Source organism: Lutjanus erythropterus, chromosome 2 (assembly GCF_056507025.1).
Source record: "Lutjanus erythropterus isolate fLutEry1 chromosome 2, fLutEry1.hap2, whole genome shotgun sequence".
Taxonomy (NCBI): Eukaryota; Metazoa; Chordata; class Actinopteri; order Lutjaniformes; family Lutjanidae; genus Lutjanus; species Lutjanus erythropterus.
In genome coordinates, this window is record NC_139318.1 from 36,934,499 (window position 1) to 36,947,989 (window position 13,491).

General features: G+C 39.4%; 1 protein-coding gene across 2 annotated transcripts; it reads left to right on the forward strand.

The window, feature by feature from the left end:
- The first annotated feature begins 1,130 nt into the window (after window positions 1-1,130).
- On the forward strand, window positions 1,131-13,136 carry spdef (SAM pointed domain containing ets transcription factor). Of its 2 annotated transcripts, none has more exons than XM_084745563.1 (6): window positions 1,131-1,300; window positions 9,129-9,585; window positions 10,220-10,417; window positions 10,767-10,814; window positions 11,373-11,507; window positions 12,263-13,136. In XM_084745563.1, exons 2-6 carry the CDS (start codon window positions 9,138-9,140, stop codon window positions 12,445-12,447), a joined length of 1,014 nt encoding a protein of 337 aa, XP_084601689.1. In that variant the 5' UTR covers window positions 1,131-1,300; window positions 9,129-9,137; the 3' UTR covers window positions 12,448-13,136. The 2 variants fall into 2 exon arrangements, with proteins under 2 accessions (XP_084601689.1, XP_084601699.1); XM_084745573.1 differs by lacking the exon at window positions 1,131-1,300 and adding an exon at window positions 8,509-8,645.
- The last annotated feature ends 355 nt before the right edge of the window (window positions 13,137-13,491 follow it).

Here is a 13,491-nt window from a genome sequence, read left to right on the forward strand (position 1 = left end):
CCTTTAAAATAAAGGCGACATTGCTGTAAATGATCTGAGCTCCCAAACATTCAATTATGAATAAAAATGATGAAAGAAAAAAGTGCAGTAAAAGCAGCCTTATCAGGGAGATTAAATGAAAACACATATTGGGCGTGTATATGGTTTTTGGCACCTCATGCATGGAATAATTTACAAACTGATCTCCAACTTCAAAAGCTGGAAACCCTGAATGAATTTAAAGCTCTGGTGAAGTCTCTTGAGTCCAGGTTCTCTGTGTGCAAATGTTTTATATGATCAGGTTTTAATGATTAATCCAAGTGTTTGTCTGTTAATTACTCTACTTTTACTGTGTTGCTGCAATTCCTGGCCAGTTTTCTCTTGTAGGCGATCACTGATCTCAATAGGACTAACATGGTTGAATAAAGGCTAAATAAAGTTAAAAAATAAATAATGTGTTTATAATAATGATAAAATAACTTAATCCATGTTTCAATTATTATTAGATATTTAATACTGATGCATCAATGCATATGTAAGTAATGTTTTACTCATAGTTGTAGTTTTAACTACTTTAGTTAGTAGTTAGTTAATTTAGTCCTGTGGTTCACTACCTGTGGAAATATTGAGTAATTTTACTTTCCTTACCTTAAATTTGTACGTAGGCACCGTACTTGACTAAATGCACCTCTTTATTTTCTTAGGAAGTTTTTTCACATTATAATTTTTATATTCTTTACTCTCTTATCACTTTTAATTGTCTGTCATCTGAGCACTGAGGTCAACTAGTAGTGTTTGAGGAGGTCTGAGCTAATCTGCAAGACAGAGGCACTTCAGACACACACACACACACACACACACACACACACACACACACAGGTTTGTGTGCATAAGTAAACACGACGGCCCTATAAATGTAAATTGCAGTCAATGGTGCTGGAATTCCTTTGCACTCACTCACCCAGCCAGTCGCCCTCGCTCCTTCTCACTCTGCACACACCCCCAGCAGGTGCTTTCACTTCAGCTCCAGTTTGCAGTTGTGCTTTAGGCTCTGACTCTCAGGTTAGGCGTAAACTGTACCAAAGAGCCGGGGAGGGTCCGAGGCCTCAGGCTGGGGGCTCTGAGACGCTCACCGAGGGGGGAAGACAGACTGAAGGGTGCCTGTCCGCCTGCTGCGCCTCTGCCCTCAGGTAGCGTCCTAACCTGAGCGTTGGTCTGCAACTGGACGAAAGGTCAGCCTTCATCCTCAACAGAACCAGAGCTGCTCTGCATCTGCCATCATCCGGCCTCCATCTCTGACCAACAGAGCATCTTTATCTCGGTAAGAAGACACAGTATCCTGAACATTTGGTGTGTGTCTAAAATAATACAAGTTTTTATTACTTTTAACTGGAACATTTAGAAATCCATTAAAACTAATTTTCTACTTTTGATGAGTACATGTTAATAAAATTTTAACTTTAATCTACTTTAACACTGATGTTGGTATCATCACCTCATCTTTCAGTGAAAATGAAGGGCGACTTCTGTGCAACTTGCCTGTAATTTTAGTCATTCATTATTATTTAAGATTATTTATTAACTTGTGTACAGACTTAAAGCTTCACCAGTCACATAAATAATTTAATTTACAGCCAGAATTTTGATGTTGCATTTTTTGGCTTCAGTAGTTGTTCAGTGCAGTTTAACACTTTTACAGAAAGATAAATGAGTAACAATAGGTAACAAAATGAGTCATTAAATCAACCCAAAAGGTGGAGGGTGAATCACTACCCCTTTCTGTTCTTCATTTTCTAATAGGTAACACTTTCAAGCCATACAAAAAACAAACAAAAAAGAGAATAAAGAGACACTTTATGCACATTTTATTCACAATAATGTTCAAATCTCATTTTATACTTATATTTCCAAAGTGAACTACACATTCTTAACACAACAGCAGTAACAGTTTAATGTCACTGGTAAGTTGACTTTAATTATGAATTTAAAATAAATATACATCAGGTTAAATAATGTCGTGCTGTTGATAATCACACAGAAAAATCTCTAACATCTGGAAGTTTTGGAAAAGTCTGAAGTTGAAGAGATGAAAAGCTGTTGTCTCTTAATTTACCTATTCATTTCTTGTTTTGTTTTCTGTATTTGCTCTGTATCTAGACAGTATCTATCTTACCTGTTTTTCTTGTCCAGTTGCAAATTAGTTTTCACGCTGAGAGATTTAAAAAAAAACAGAAAATGTGGTCAGGTAATCAGTGTATGGGGATGTTAGCAGTTTGCTGCCAAAAACCACAGCGATAAGCTGACATATTCAAAATAAATTTGATTCTGCTGTCCAAGATAAGATGGGAGATACGACTATGATTTTGATTTTGATTGCGGATGGAAATTAAATTAAGTATAACGGCTGATCCCCAAGACAAAAGGACAAGAAAAACATCAAACCAATCTGGCAACACAGACCTCATGCAGGTAACGTTCCTGAACATTTCAGGGTAGGTTGCGTGTGCAGAAGGGGCTAACGGTGTCAGGTGGGCGTGACTGACAGATTGTATGTTTTCGGAATTTACAGAAACGGTCGGACAATGAAAAATGTGGGCGGGGGTGGTTTCCGAAGCTATTCGAAACATCTGACAAGCGCTGCTGAAGAAACAATCCGACAGCTTTAGTTTCTTTCCAAGTTTACATCAAATATTTCAAGAAAGTCTGTGCAAATAAATATACGTGCAAATGTGCAAATATAAGGAGTTGAACACATGGAGATAAAAAGTTTGTGACTGATGCTATTAAACCACTTAAGTGGAAGGGGACATAATGAGATGATGTTATTAGAAGAGCAACAGTTATACCACAAACAAATAAAAACAAAATGTGGGAAAGATGATAGAAATATAGCATTTATATTTCTATGGATTAATCTGAGGAACATCACAGTCTCCTCATTACTCCATGCTGCCATTTTCCATTTCCTCAGCGGACGATTAAGTCCCAGGCTTCCTAAATGGAAGCATACATAGACAGCTGTGGACGCCACAGACTCTACTTACACTGGAGTCTGCCTGGAAGACGCACATCACACATGCACAGTAGATCGGCATCTATAAGATCAGCTTTATGGCCGCATTGGACAATTAAGCCGGGAAGTATTGTGGTCACAATGACTTGGGAGAACCTGTAGGCTGCACAGAGCCAAAGCTTACACCCTCTGATGACAAAATTTATATCACACAGACCTTAGTGGATCCTCACAGGCTCATGGATGCAAAACGTCTGATGCTGGCTTTAATCCATTCCACTTTGTTACATGTTTCTTTTATTTATACTCTTTTTGGAAAATTTCCGGCATTTCAACTCTGTTTTTTAATGCACAAAATAAAAACATGCCAAGCAACAGGTGGAAATTGACTTTACGTTGCTCTGTTGTTCACAAGGTCAAACGTGAAGTAGTGGAATTCGTCTGTCTGATTCATCTACGCACTCCGCTGGCTATAACTAGGCTTTAATTGGCACTTTCTAACCAGTTTCTAGTCATGAATGAAACCTCAATTGCCCCAAGGGGAGTTTGTTATGCACAAAGAGCACAGAAATACATGACAGAACATAACACAACATTAAAGATAAGCATCATTTAAGAAAAAAAATAATCATAAAACCATGACAATCAGGATCTTGGCAAGGGCAAATTCAAGGAAGTTCTTGTCTGCTGTGTAGGAAAAAGGGTGTGATGCGCCTTTGAGTCTGTATCCTTGGCATACTCTACCTTTTGCCCTGAAGACAAAAATACATTATACCACAATTTCTACTTAATTTAATTTACTAACCTACTGCACTATCTAAAACCTGCTTTTTGTAATCGTCCGACAACTGTCACATTAAATCCAGCTGCATCAGCACTCGCCTCAGGCCTCAGAGTCTCTGCATCTTCACTATCTCTGCAAATTATCTACAAAAAGCACAGTGACAGGTTTATATCCTCATCCATCCATTCCGCACCTCCAATCTTCAGGTCCGATCTCAGATTGTCTTCACTGACTGTAAATACAGCCCTGTGTCCAAATTAATTTAGACCAACAGTGCAACATTTGCAGTGGTTCAGTTCCTCTGATGCTGGCCTGACGCCAGCGCACCTGACTACCAGTAAAAATGAATCACCGAGCTTTCCAACATCCTCCACTTGGCAGTTAATACCACCTAGCAGGGGTAGAAAAAAAAAAGAGTAGACATAAAGGAGTGTGATAAAATAAACAAATATTGCAAATAGCCCCTGCAAACACATGCACAGAAAATCAGCCTTTATTTACAATAAAGTCATAAAATACAACACTTCAGCTTAATTTATAATGAGAACGGAGCACCTGCACTTGTCACTGTTACCATAAAAAAGAGCCACAGATCCTAATCGCTTCCTCCAGCCTGCAGCCTTATAGTCGTACTGAGCAGAGAGCTCGGCTCAAAGATGAAACAAACTCCTTCTCTTTTCCTTGTTCTCGGAACAATGACTTCCTTAGTTGGTCCAAGTTTCCCATGAGAAACAATAACAAGGAAAAAAAAAAAATCTCTCTTTAACGCTCACATGGCAAACAGTCACGCCTGGCTGTACACACTCCTTTAACTCCAGACTCAAACAACTCAGACCTTTTCTCTTTCTGTGTGTGTGTGTGTGTGTGTGTGTGTGTGTGTGTGTGTGTGTGTGTGTGTGTGTGTGTGTGTGTGTGTGCATGTGTGTGTGTGTGACGAGCCAAATTCACATTTTGTTCACTATTAGACAGATGTTCACAAATCTCACAGATGACCTTTTCTTTTTTTTTCACCTCAGACTGAATCATGCAGGTTAAACACACTTTTTGAAAGAGCAGCAGACTTTTGCTTGTTTTAATCTCTACTCATTAACTTCTAATCCAAACACTCAAGCCGACTTCTGTCACATCACTGTTTCGGCAACAGTGATTAATGGGCAAACAGGTTAATTTCAAGCCAGACTGGCCAATTTTTACCACTTTAATTTCAAGAGAGGGTTTGGATGTGAAGTTTTTCACCACAAACTCTTTAACATAATTGTAACTGTTTTTTTCCTGGCATTAGATGCCCTTATGGAAAAAAAAAAAATTATGATTTTTTTTATATATTTCTGAAACTGTCAAATCTGGCAGTCAAACCAGATACAACTTAGTAAATTTGTGTAATGAAACATAATTTGGGAACCTATAAGTACTATATATGACAGTCAGTCCACATACAGTCCTAATAGATAAGGGTGTTTCTTTTGCATTTTTACATTTCTGACTTTGGAAATTAAAAAATACCTCCATGATTTTTTGTTTTAATTATCAGAATCTGGAAATCATAGAAACAGATATACCAAAACTACATAAAGTTGTGAAGATTTTAATCTGGAACATGTTTATTTTTTATGGTTTGCAGCACATGTTCTGATATGAAATGTCCTCAATTGCAATAACTTTCATTTTATACATTTTTCTTTGCTAAGTCCTATTAAATTTAAGATATCTAAATGCATTTTCATCAAGCTTTGCACATTGTTGCAAAAAAAAAAAAAAAAAACTTAAAAAAAAATCTGCAATCTTAGATGTTAATGTGCTTTATCAAACTTTTATGGGTAACCGTTAGTGAAACCAAAATCTTGCGAGTATTACATGAAACCCTGTAAAAAATAATGTACTGGCTCAATTAAAAAAGACATAATAGTAAGTTAACAGTTTGCAAATCCAATACAGCCAAAAGTGAGGAGATCAAAAGTGGCCATTTTCACATATTGAACATACGTATAAAACATGTAAAACATTTACTACAGGAGGCAATGGGAAATTCTTTTGCGTTTTTAAAATTTCTTTTCCATTAATGAAGCAGGTTGTTTTACACACAGTGAAAGGCTCCTGGAAACCATCACTGATCAAAAGAGTAATTCCTGTACACTGACGCAACATATTTATCTTTTTCATTTTGATCTCAGTCTGGAGGTCAGCAGCCTTTGGCTCCGGAGCCTCATACTTCGTTCGCCTCTCTCCTGTGGCTCCTTCTGGTTTTGACAAATATTATATGGAAAGGAATAACGGTTCTTTATTTTAAAACATTCTCATTTATCTTTGTTGTAGGCCCAGAGTGATACTAACATTGTGCAATTGTAAAAGCGTGTAGCCACACAAAAAGAAAATTAAAAAGTTTTAATAGTTTGTTTGCTAAAATGAGCCTGCATCTTTGACTCAGTGCCTTTTCTTCTAAATTTTCAAGTGGCTATTCTTGAAATCTCCTGATCCAAAATCAGAACCAGAAATATTTTATTGATCTCTGAATTAAGAAAAGTCCCAAAGAAAAACAGATGGCTGTTTAGATAGTAAAGGCTGTCTTAGTCAGATTGTCTTATCAACTTAATTTAAGCTCCTTATGTAACTTTTTACTGTTTTAGACAGGCAGTGTTTTGGTTTCACTTAACTCTGATTATATAACTTCATCCATATAAAATCCAAGGTGATACAAACCTCACTTCAAATAATCACCTTCTTCATGTTAAGCATGTAGAAGAAATATGGTTCCCAGGGTGGACGCCTGCGTGGACGGAGTCCTTTTCCGTTTCTGTGTCAAAGGCTGACTTTGCCGAGTAAATGGAGCAAACTCTAATGCTCCTGAAATGAATATCAGCGTCTTGACCAAACTCATTTAGAGATCAGTCAGGGTCTTAATCCCTCTCCCCAGGGGTGTGTGTTTGTGTCTTTTTCTTGTGCCCCCTCTTCCTTTTGGAAAAACGTAATATGGCTAAATTTGCTTTGCTAATGGGCTTAGTGCAAGCTGTTACAGGGCAGAGTTGACACGCAGCAGCCAGGATGGGATACCAGTGGCTTTTAATCTGACTCCTGATGGACTGAAAGGGAGAGTGGGCAATAGTTTACGAGAAGTTTGGAGATAAAAGGAAGGCCGGGGAGGAGGTTTTACAGTGGGGGGTCTGGGACCAAAGACTGGAAGGAGAATCTTTTTTAGGGGCGGGGGAAGATAACTTCACTTCACTTTGGAGAAGTTAAAAAAAAAAGAGAAGAAAAGAAAAGATAGTGTTTTCTCAAAAGTTGTTAGCAGCTTTAAAATGAATATGTCTACATATGAAAAAAAAAAAGAAAAGAATCATGTCAGTGGTTTGAGATCAACATTGTGAACAATTATGCACACTTGAAACCAGGCCTTTCAAAAAGTGTAAAGTGTGTGCAGCCTAAACCAAAAGAAAAATACTGACCAATGGATAAATAAGTAAATAACAAATAGGAAAGATTCTTCAGATGCTTAAAATATTGATTTATTCCGATGTGTAAAAAGCAGTGTTTGGGAGTAATGAACCACATGTAATTAGACTTAGTTTAACTATGTTTTGCAGTAGCTTGCAGAATATTCAGCATATTCAAGGAATTGAATTATTTTTAACCATTTCTATGTAGTTAACTACTGAAACTGTTTTACTGTTTTTTCTCTACTGATAGATGGATATCTATACAAAAGCAAAGATGACATTCCTTGCATTTTATTTATCTATTTATTTATTTTGGTTTATGCAAGACCTGTGAACAAGATGGCACTTTTTGCAATAAACTCAGTTTAGTGGCATTTTTGTTGGCATGTGACTTATTATGTTATACTTTCACAGTGTAGTTTTTCAAAGTAGTTTGAAGTTTTTCTAAGCAGCTATAGTTAACAAAACTAGATTCCTCCCTGGGGGAGCTTTGCTCTACTTCAAATTCTTCCAGTGTGAAGTGGTAGCTTGCAAGGCTGCTTTCCAAGTCGCATCCTGAAGCACTTTCAAAAGGAGAAAGAAAGTAAAAACTCAGAAGGATTTTAAACTTTAACCCCACAGATGATTCTGGCTGATGGGTGTACTATATAATTTTGTAATTTTTATGAGACTTTAATGTCTCTGTATCTTGACAAATAAAGCCATGCCTCTCCTTGAACATGTGCTCTGTGGCAGCACACCTTCTTTACTGTGGCAGCAGCTACGACCACTGATAACCTGGTGTGCGACAGCAGTGTGCCTTCCCATATGCCAGCTGTGGCAGCCACACATTATGGGCGCCATATACGAGTTCGCCCTGAGATTACAACACTTGTGCTACAGCTGACGACCATAAATGACCACTTATGATGGCAATTTCCTGTTTGGAGGACGCTGTCGCAGCTATCAGTCGAGTCTTCATAAAACAGACGCCTCGGCTGTTTTGTGCAGATAGATTTTGTGCTCGCTCCTCTCCACATTATCTAACTTGATTAAAATCTCCAGCTGACAGTGGAGACAGAGGGCTGCAGAGACGGCACCTTGAAAGCCGAGGCAGGCGGCGGAGCGGCTTCAGGTCTTAATACAAGTCACCTACCCCCAAGACATGAGCCATTCTGGGCCACTGACCCACAAATAAGAGACTCAGTCAAATCCATTTTGCCCCATGCCTGTCAGCGCTGTGTGTGTTTTAACTCTGTTGAGGGTCATTTGCTCAGTATCTCCTCTGTTAGACTCGGGGTTCTTATAGAGCATCGAGCAGCTCTCACCTCAGTTCTGCTCATAACACTTTATGAAAAGGGATTCTAGCCTGCAGCTTTTCTGATGGAGTTTATTACCAACCAAAAACAACTGCTGATTTAGCAGCCAGAGAACTGCAAGAAAGGAACTGCTGGAGAAGGTATTATTCTTATTGACTCAAAAGCTTGGGATTATTTGAATCAAAGTGTTGCTGGACTGCTTTAATGTTGCAAAATGTTGTGAGACAGGATTATCATGTATAAACTCTTGGCAGCTGCACATTTAAATGAAATATTTACCTTCAAAGCATCTTTTCTGGTCTTTGGAAGAGCTCATATTACAGGCAGATCTGTTGATTCTTTCTTATTTCACATTATTAAGAATAATAACAGACAAAGACACTTTTTAAACATTTTGCAATGCTGAAAGGATACTTGACCTCATTCTTAGCTCGTATGCAAGTTAACAGAGTAGAAGCATAAAGTTCAAAGACATAGTTTGGGATCGATTGTCGGTGTATTACCTACAGTTCGGCACACTCCAAGTTTATTGCTTAGCCTCTGTGCTCTCTGGCTAATACACTGACTAGACCTCATACAGCCCAACTTCAAAGATTTCATACTCTTCCTTCTCTTGTCTCCAGGCACCAGTTATGTCAAATCCGGTGGGCAGCATATCAGAAGGCACAGTGTATGGATCCCGGATGGGGATGACAGAGGACTCCCTCACCATCCTGGAGCGAAACAGGAGCTCCGGAGAACCCTGGGACCACCTGGAGGAGACCAAACCGAGCGTGGAGGCCCTGGAGCGTGGCATACCGGGTCTCTACCTCTCCTGCTTCGACATGCTCCTCACTGAGGACGCCACCTGGCTGGTGAAGGTCTCGGAGGCCTCCCCGACGCTGGCTGTGCCCACGACTCGCATGGAGCCCCAGGAGGAGCCGGAGCAGTGCCCCGTCATCGACAGCCAGGAGCAGGGCCTCTCTCCTGGGCTGGAGGGCCAGGAGGAGGAGCGGTCTCTGGAGCAGGTGCAGAGCATGGTGGTGGGAGAAGTGCTGAAGGACATTGAAACAGCCTGCAAACTGCTCAATATCACCCCAGGTAGGCAGTTTGTCATGTTCAAGTGGGCTGTTACAGCACAAAGACATATAACCGACAAAGAAACAAATCTTTTAAGTACACAGGGTATTTTTTATGACACACAAAAAAGTACTGCCCGTTATTTGCAGCGATATTTAAGCCACTGGATTTCGCTAACAAAATCAACAGATATTTGCGAGGGTAGGCCAGGAAAGATGACAGTTCAGATAAATCATACCCTTACTGACGCAGAGCTGTGTTTGTCTGCTCCAGGATGTTTAATCCTGACCTTTGCATGATTTCTCTTGGATTGTGACAGTGATGATTCTCTCTTGCCATTTCGACGTGTACACAGTCTTAAGGGCGAGGTCTCCTGTTCGCAAAGCAAACAGAGACAGCATTATGTATTGTAAGGCTTCTGGCTGTCATAAACCTGAGCAATCCCCAGTCATCTGTTCTGCAGATTAGAACTGTAGTGGCATAAAAGCTTGATGATTATCTTGTGGTTTTAGTAAATTTATTACGTGTAAAAGTAGCAGAAGGTAATAAGCACTGGAAAACAATGAGAATTTAACTGACTTAACTCGATAAATAACCCCAAACCAGGTCATGCAGGGACAGCTGGGCGCTTTCTTATCTGTCTCCATTTTTGTAGACCCCATAGAGTGGAACACGGGGAACGTCCAGAAGTGGCTGCTGTGGACTGAACATCTGTACAGGTTGCCCCACGCAGGAAAGGCCTTCCAGGACCTGACAGGAAAGGACCTGTGTGCCATGAGCGAGGAGGAGTTTCGCCAGCGCTCGCCGCAGTGCGGAGACACGCTGCATGCTCACCTGGACATATGGAAATCAGGTGTGTGTGCAGACTTTTTTGACAGGGGCGGCCCATGCAGGGGTGGAATTAAGTACTTTTGTCAGATCCTCTACGTACAACTTGCAATCTGGAGCTCAGCAGTGCGACATTATCTTTTTGATGACGGCATTTGAGTTTCTCATCCTGAACCTGACGTCAGAGGAAAATGACCGCTTTGCCTGTATAGCCCACGAAATGGTCTGTCATTTGAGCCTCGCTGTTAAATGAGGGAACGTCTAAGGAGAAATAGAATAACAATAAAACAATAAAAAAAAAAAGTGAGATGTATAAAAGTGATTTAAAGTAAAACTTTTTTAATTAAATATCTGTCTCTCTTCTCTCCCTCCAGCTGCCTGGATGAAAGAAAGGTGCTCAGTTGGAGACACAAAAAGTACTGGTAGGTTCAGTTTCCTCAGACGCCTGCAATTTAAAGACGATATTAAACTGCAGTGAATGAAAACTGCATTGTAACTTTGAACAAAGTTAGGCAAAATGAACTGTCATGGACATTTGAATGTAAAACACGGGACATTTGTGTTTACTTTTAACAATAAACTTATTAACTATATGTATATATTAAATTAAGAAAAGGGATCAAGAATGATGCCTATAAGACTAACAAATAAACACAATCTGCATTATGATATGAGGAAAAAAAAAGCTCCCATAAAGGCAGATATCGAACAACATATATGCAGATCCCAGTATTGACTGATTTAGCTGTGATAAGCCAATATTGGGCTGATAATATTAGGTGACTGATAAATCGGTCAGGCTCTACTTTTAGCTATACTAATCAGTAGGAGAGGATTATTATTAATTTTTAAGAGTACAATAGTTTTGTTTTCATGCAAATCAGGCACTTGTTTTGTAAGGCCTCACTGTAATCTTATGGGCCTTAGAAAATGTGTGTTTTTCCGCTCTGAATCATTACACTTTTTTTTTTTTTTTTCAGGTGGTGAGGAGCTTTGGTCTGAGGCAGATTCGTCTTGTTCAGGTCAGCCCATTCATCTGTGGCAGTTCCTCAGAGAGCTCCTGCTTAAACCTCACAGCTACGGACGCTGCATCCGCTGGCTCAATAAAGAAAAAGGTATCTTCATTTTTTTTAAATGCTGTGTAGCTCCAGACGCTTTTCTCTCTACCCCGTTTCCTGTCTGCTATTCAGATGTCACTATCCAATAAAGGCAAAAAGCCCCAAAAAATAATGTATGTTTTATAATATATTGTAATACTGTATTTCTGCTGGTCTCAGATTTTACTCAACTTATAGTTCAGCTTGTTTCAGAGCTTAGTGTTTTCACTGCGTACACCAGGGCTGTCAAACTCATTTTAGTTCTTGGACCCAATTGGATTTCAAGTGGTCCGGACCAGTAAAACCACTGCATAATAACCTATAACCTATGGCTGCGACAGATTGATTATTGGTCTGTTGATAATTTTCTTGAGCAGACATTTGGTCCATAAACTGTTAGAAAATTATGAAAAATGTTTTTTTTTTTTTTTTTTACTGTTTCCCAAAGCCCAAGGTGACATATTCAAACGCCTTGTTTTATCCACAGCCCAAAGATATTCAGTGTGATGTCAAAAAGGACTGAAGAAACCAGAAAATATTCACATTTGAGAAGCTGAAATCAAAAATTTAAACAGTCACGACTGAAAATGTGCAAATGTCTCTGGAATATGCTGTTTGTAATCTTCTTTAAATACATGTCACTCTAAAAAAAATAAATAAAAAAAATAATAATTTCACTGAGACTGGTTTATATAAAATAATTTTTTAAGAGAAAAAGAAATATCCATGTGAGCGGATGTTTACAAATGTGAACTCTGTTGTGATCTCACCAGGTATTTTTAAAATCGAAGACTCTGCTCACGTTGCGAGACTGTGGGGACTCAGAAAGAATCGACCCGCCATGAACTATGACAAGCTGAGCCGCTCCATACGTCAGTACTACAAGAAGGGCATCATCCGCAAGCCGGACGTGTCCCAGAGACTGGTCTACCAGTTCGTTCACCCAGTTCACCCATGAGGCAGCAGCGCAGTGGAAACCTACCAGACTACAAGGACTCACTATCTCACCAGCATGCACTTGACTTCAACACCTCGATGAAAAGGCGACATGGAACACGTGCACTGACCAACCCCAATAGTACACACTTTGACTGCCAACAGCTGGCAGCTGCTGCACGAGGGCTTATCTGTGCAAGGAAGAGACAAAACAAAAAGGCTGTTGAGGCTTTTTCCTGCTGCAGAATCAAACAACCACAGATTAAAAATAGAAAAAATAAAATAAATACATAAACGAACTGCCTTGTCATTTGCACGATCTGCCTGTTTATTTTTCCAAAATGTGATTCTCAATTATCTTTTGTACTCATTACATAAACAGTCAGTACTGATCGCTCTTGTACAAGCTTCAGGAAAACGCCCAGCGCCCACAGCTACATCTGCTCCGTCTTTTTGCTCCGCTCGTCTTGACCACTGTCTCTGTTTGAGTTAGAGCCAGTTTCTCTGCTGCCACAGTTGAACATGTGATTCGGATTGTTTTGCTTCCTCTTGGGTTTGGTCCTGGTTGTTATGTACACAATCAGTCAGTCAGAACGAGATGTTCAGTTATCTCATCTGTAAAGTACAGACAGACAAGGAGACTTTGGAGGATCCTCAAACCCTGCTGTGACTGTATTGATAATGCATTTTAAATGTGATTATTTTCTAAGTGATGCAAGTGATAAAGCCCTGCTTTACATATATATATATATATGATATGCTGCCAACTCTGTTTCTGTACAGTTTTTTGCTGTTTTTGATGTTGTGGGTGTTTAATGTGGACACCCAAAGTGTTAAGAATAAAATAAACTGATGTAAATAAATACTCATATGAATAAATACCGACAAAACGCATGATATAATTATTAATGTGTTAAATAATTGAAGGACTAGTGTGTAGGATTTATTGGCATCTAGTGGGGAGCTTGCAGACTGCAAACACCACGACTCAACTTCCAAGGAGGAACCTACGGTGGCCGAGAAAAACATGAAAGATTGTATCTAGAGCCAGGGTTTGGTTTGTTCA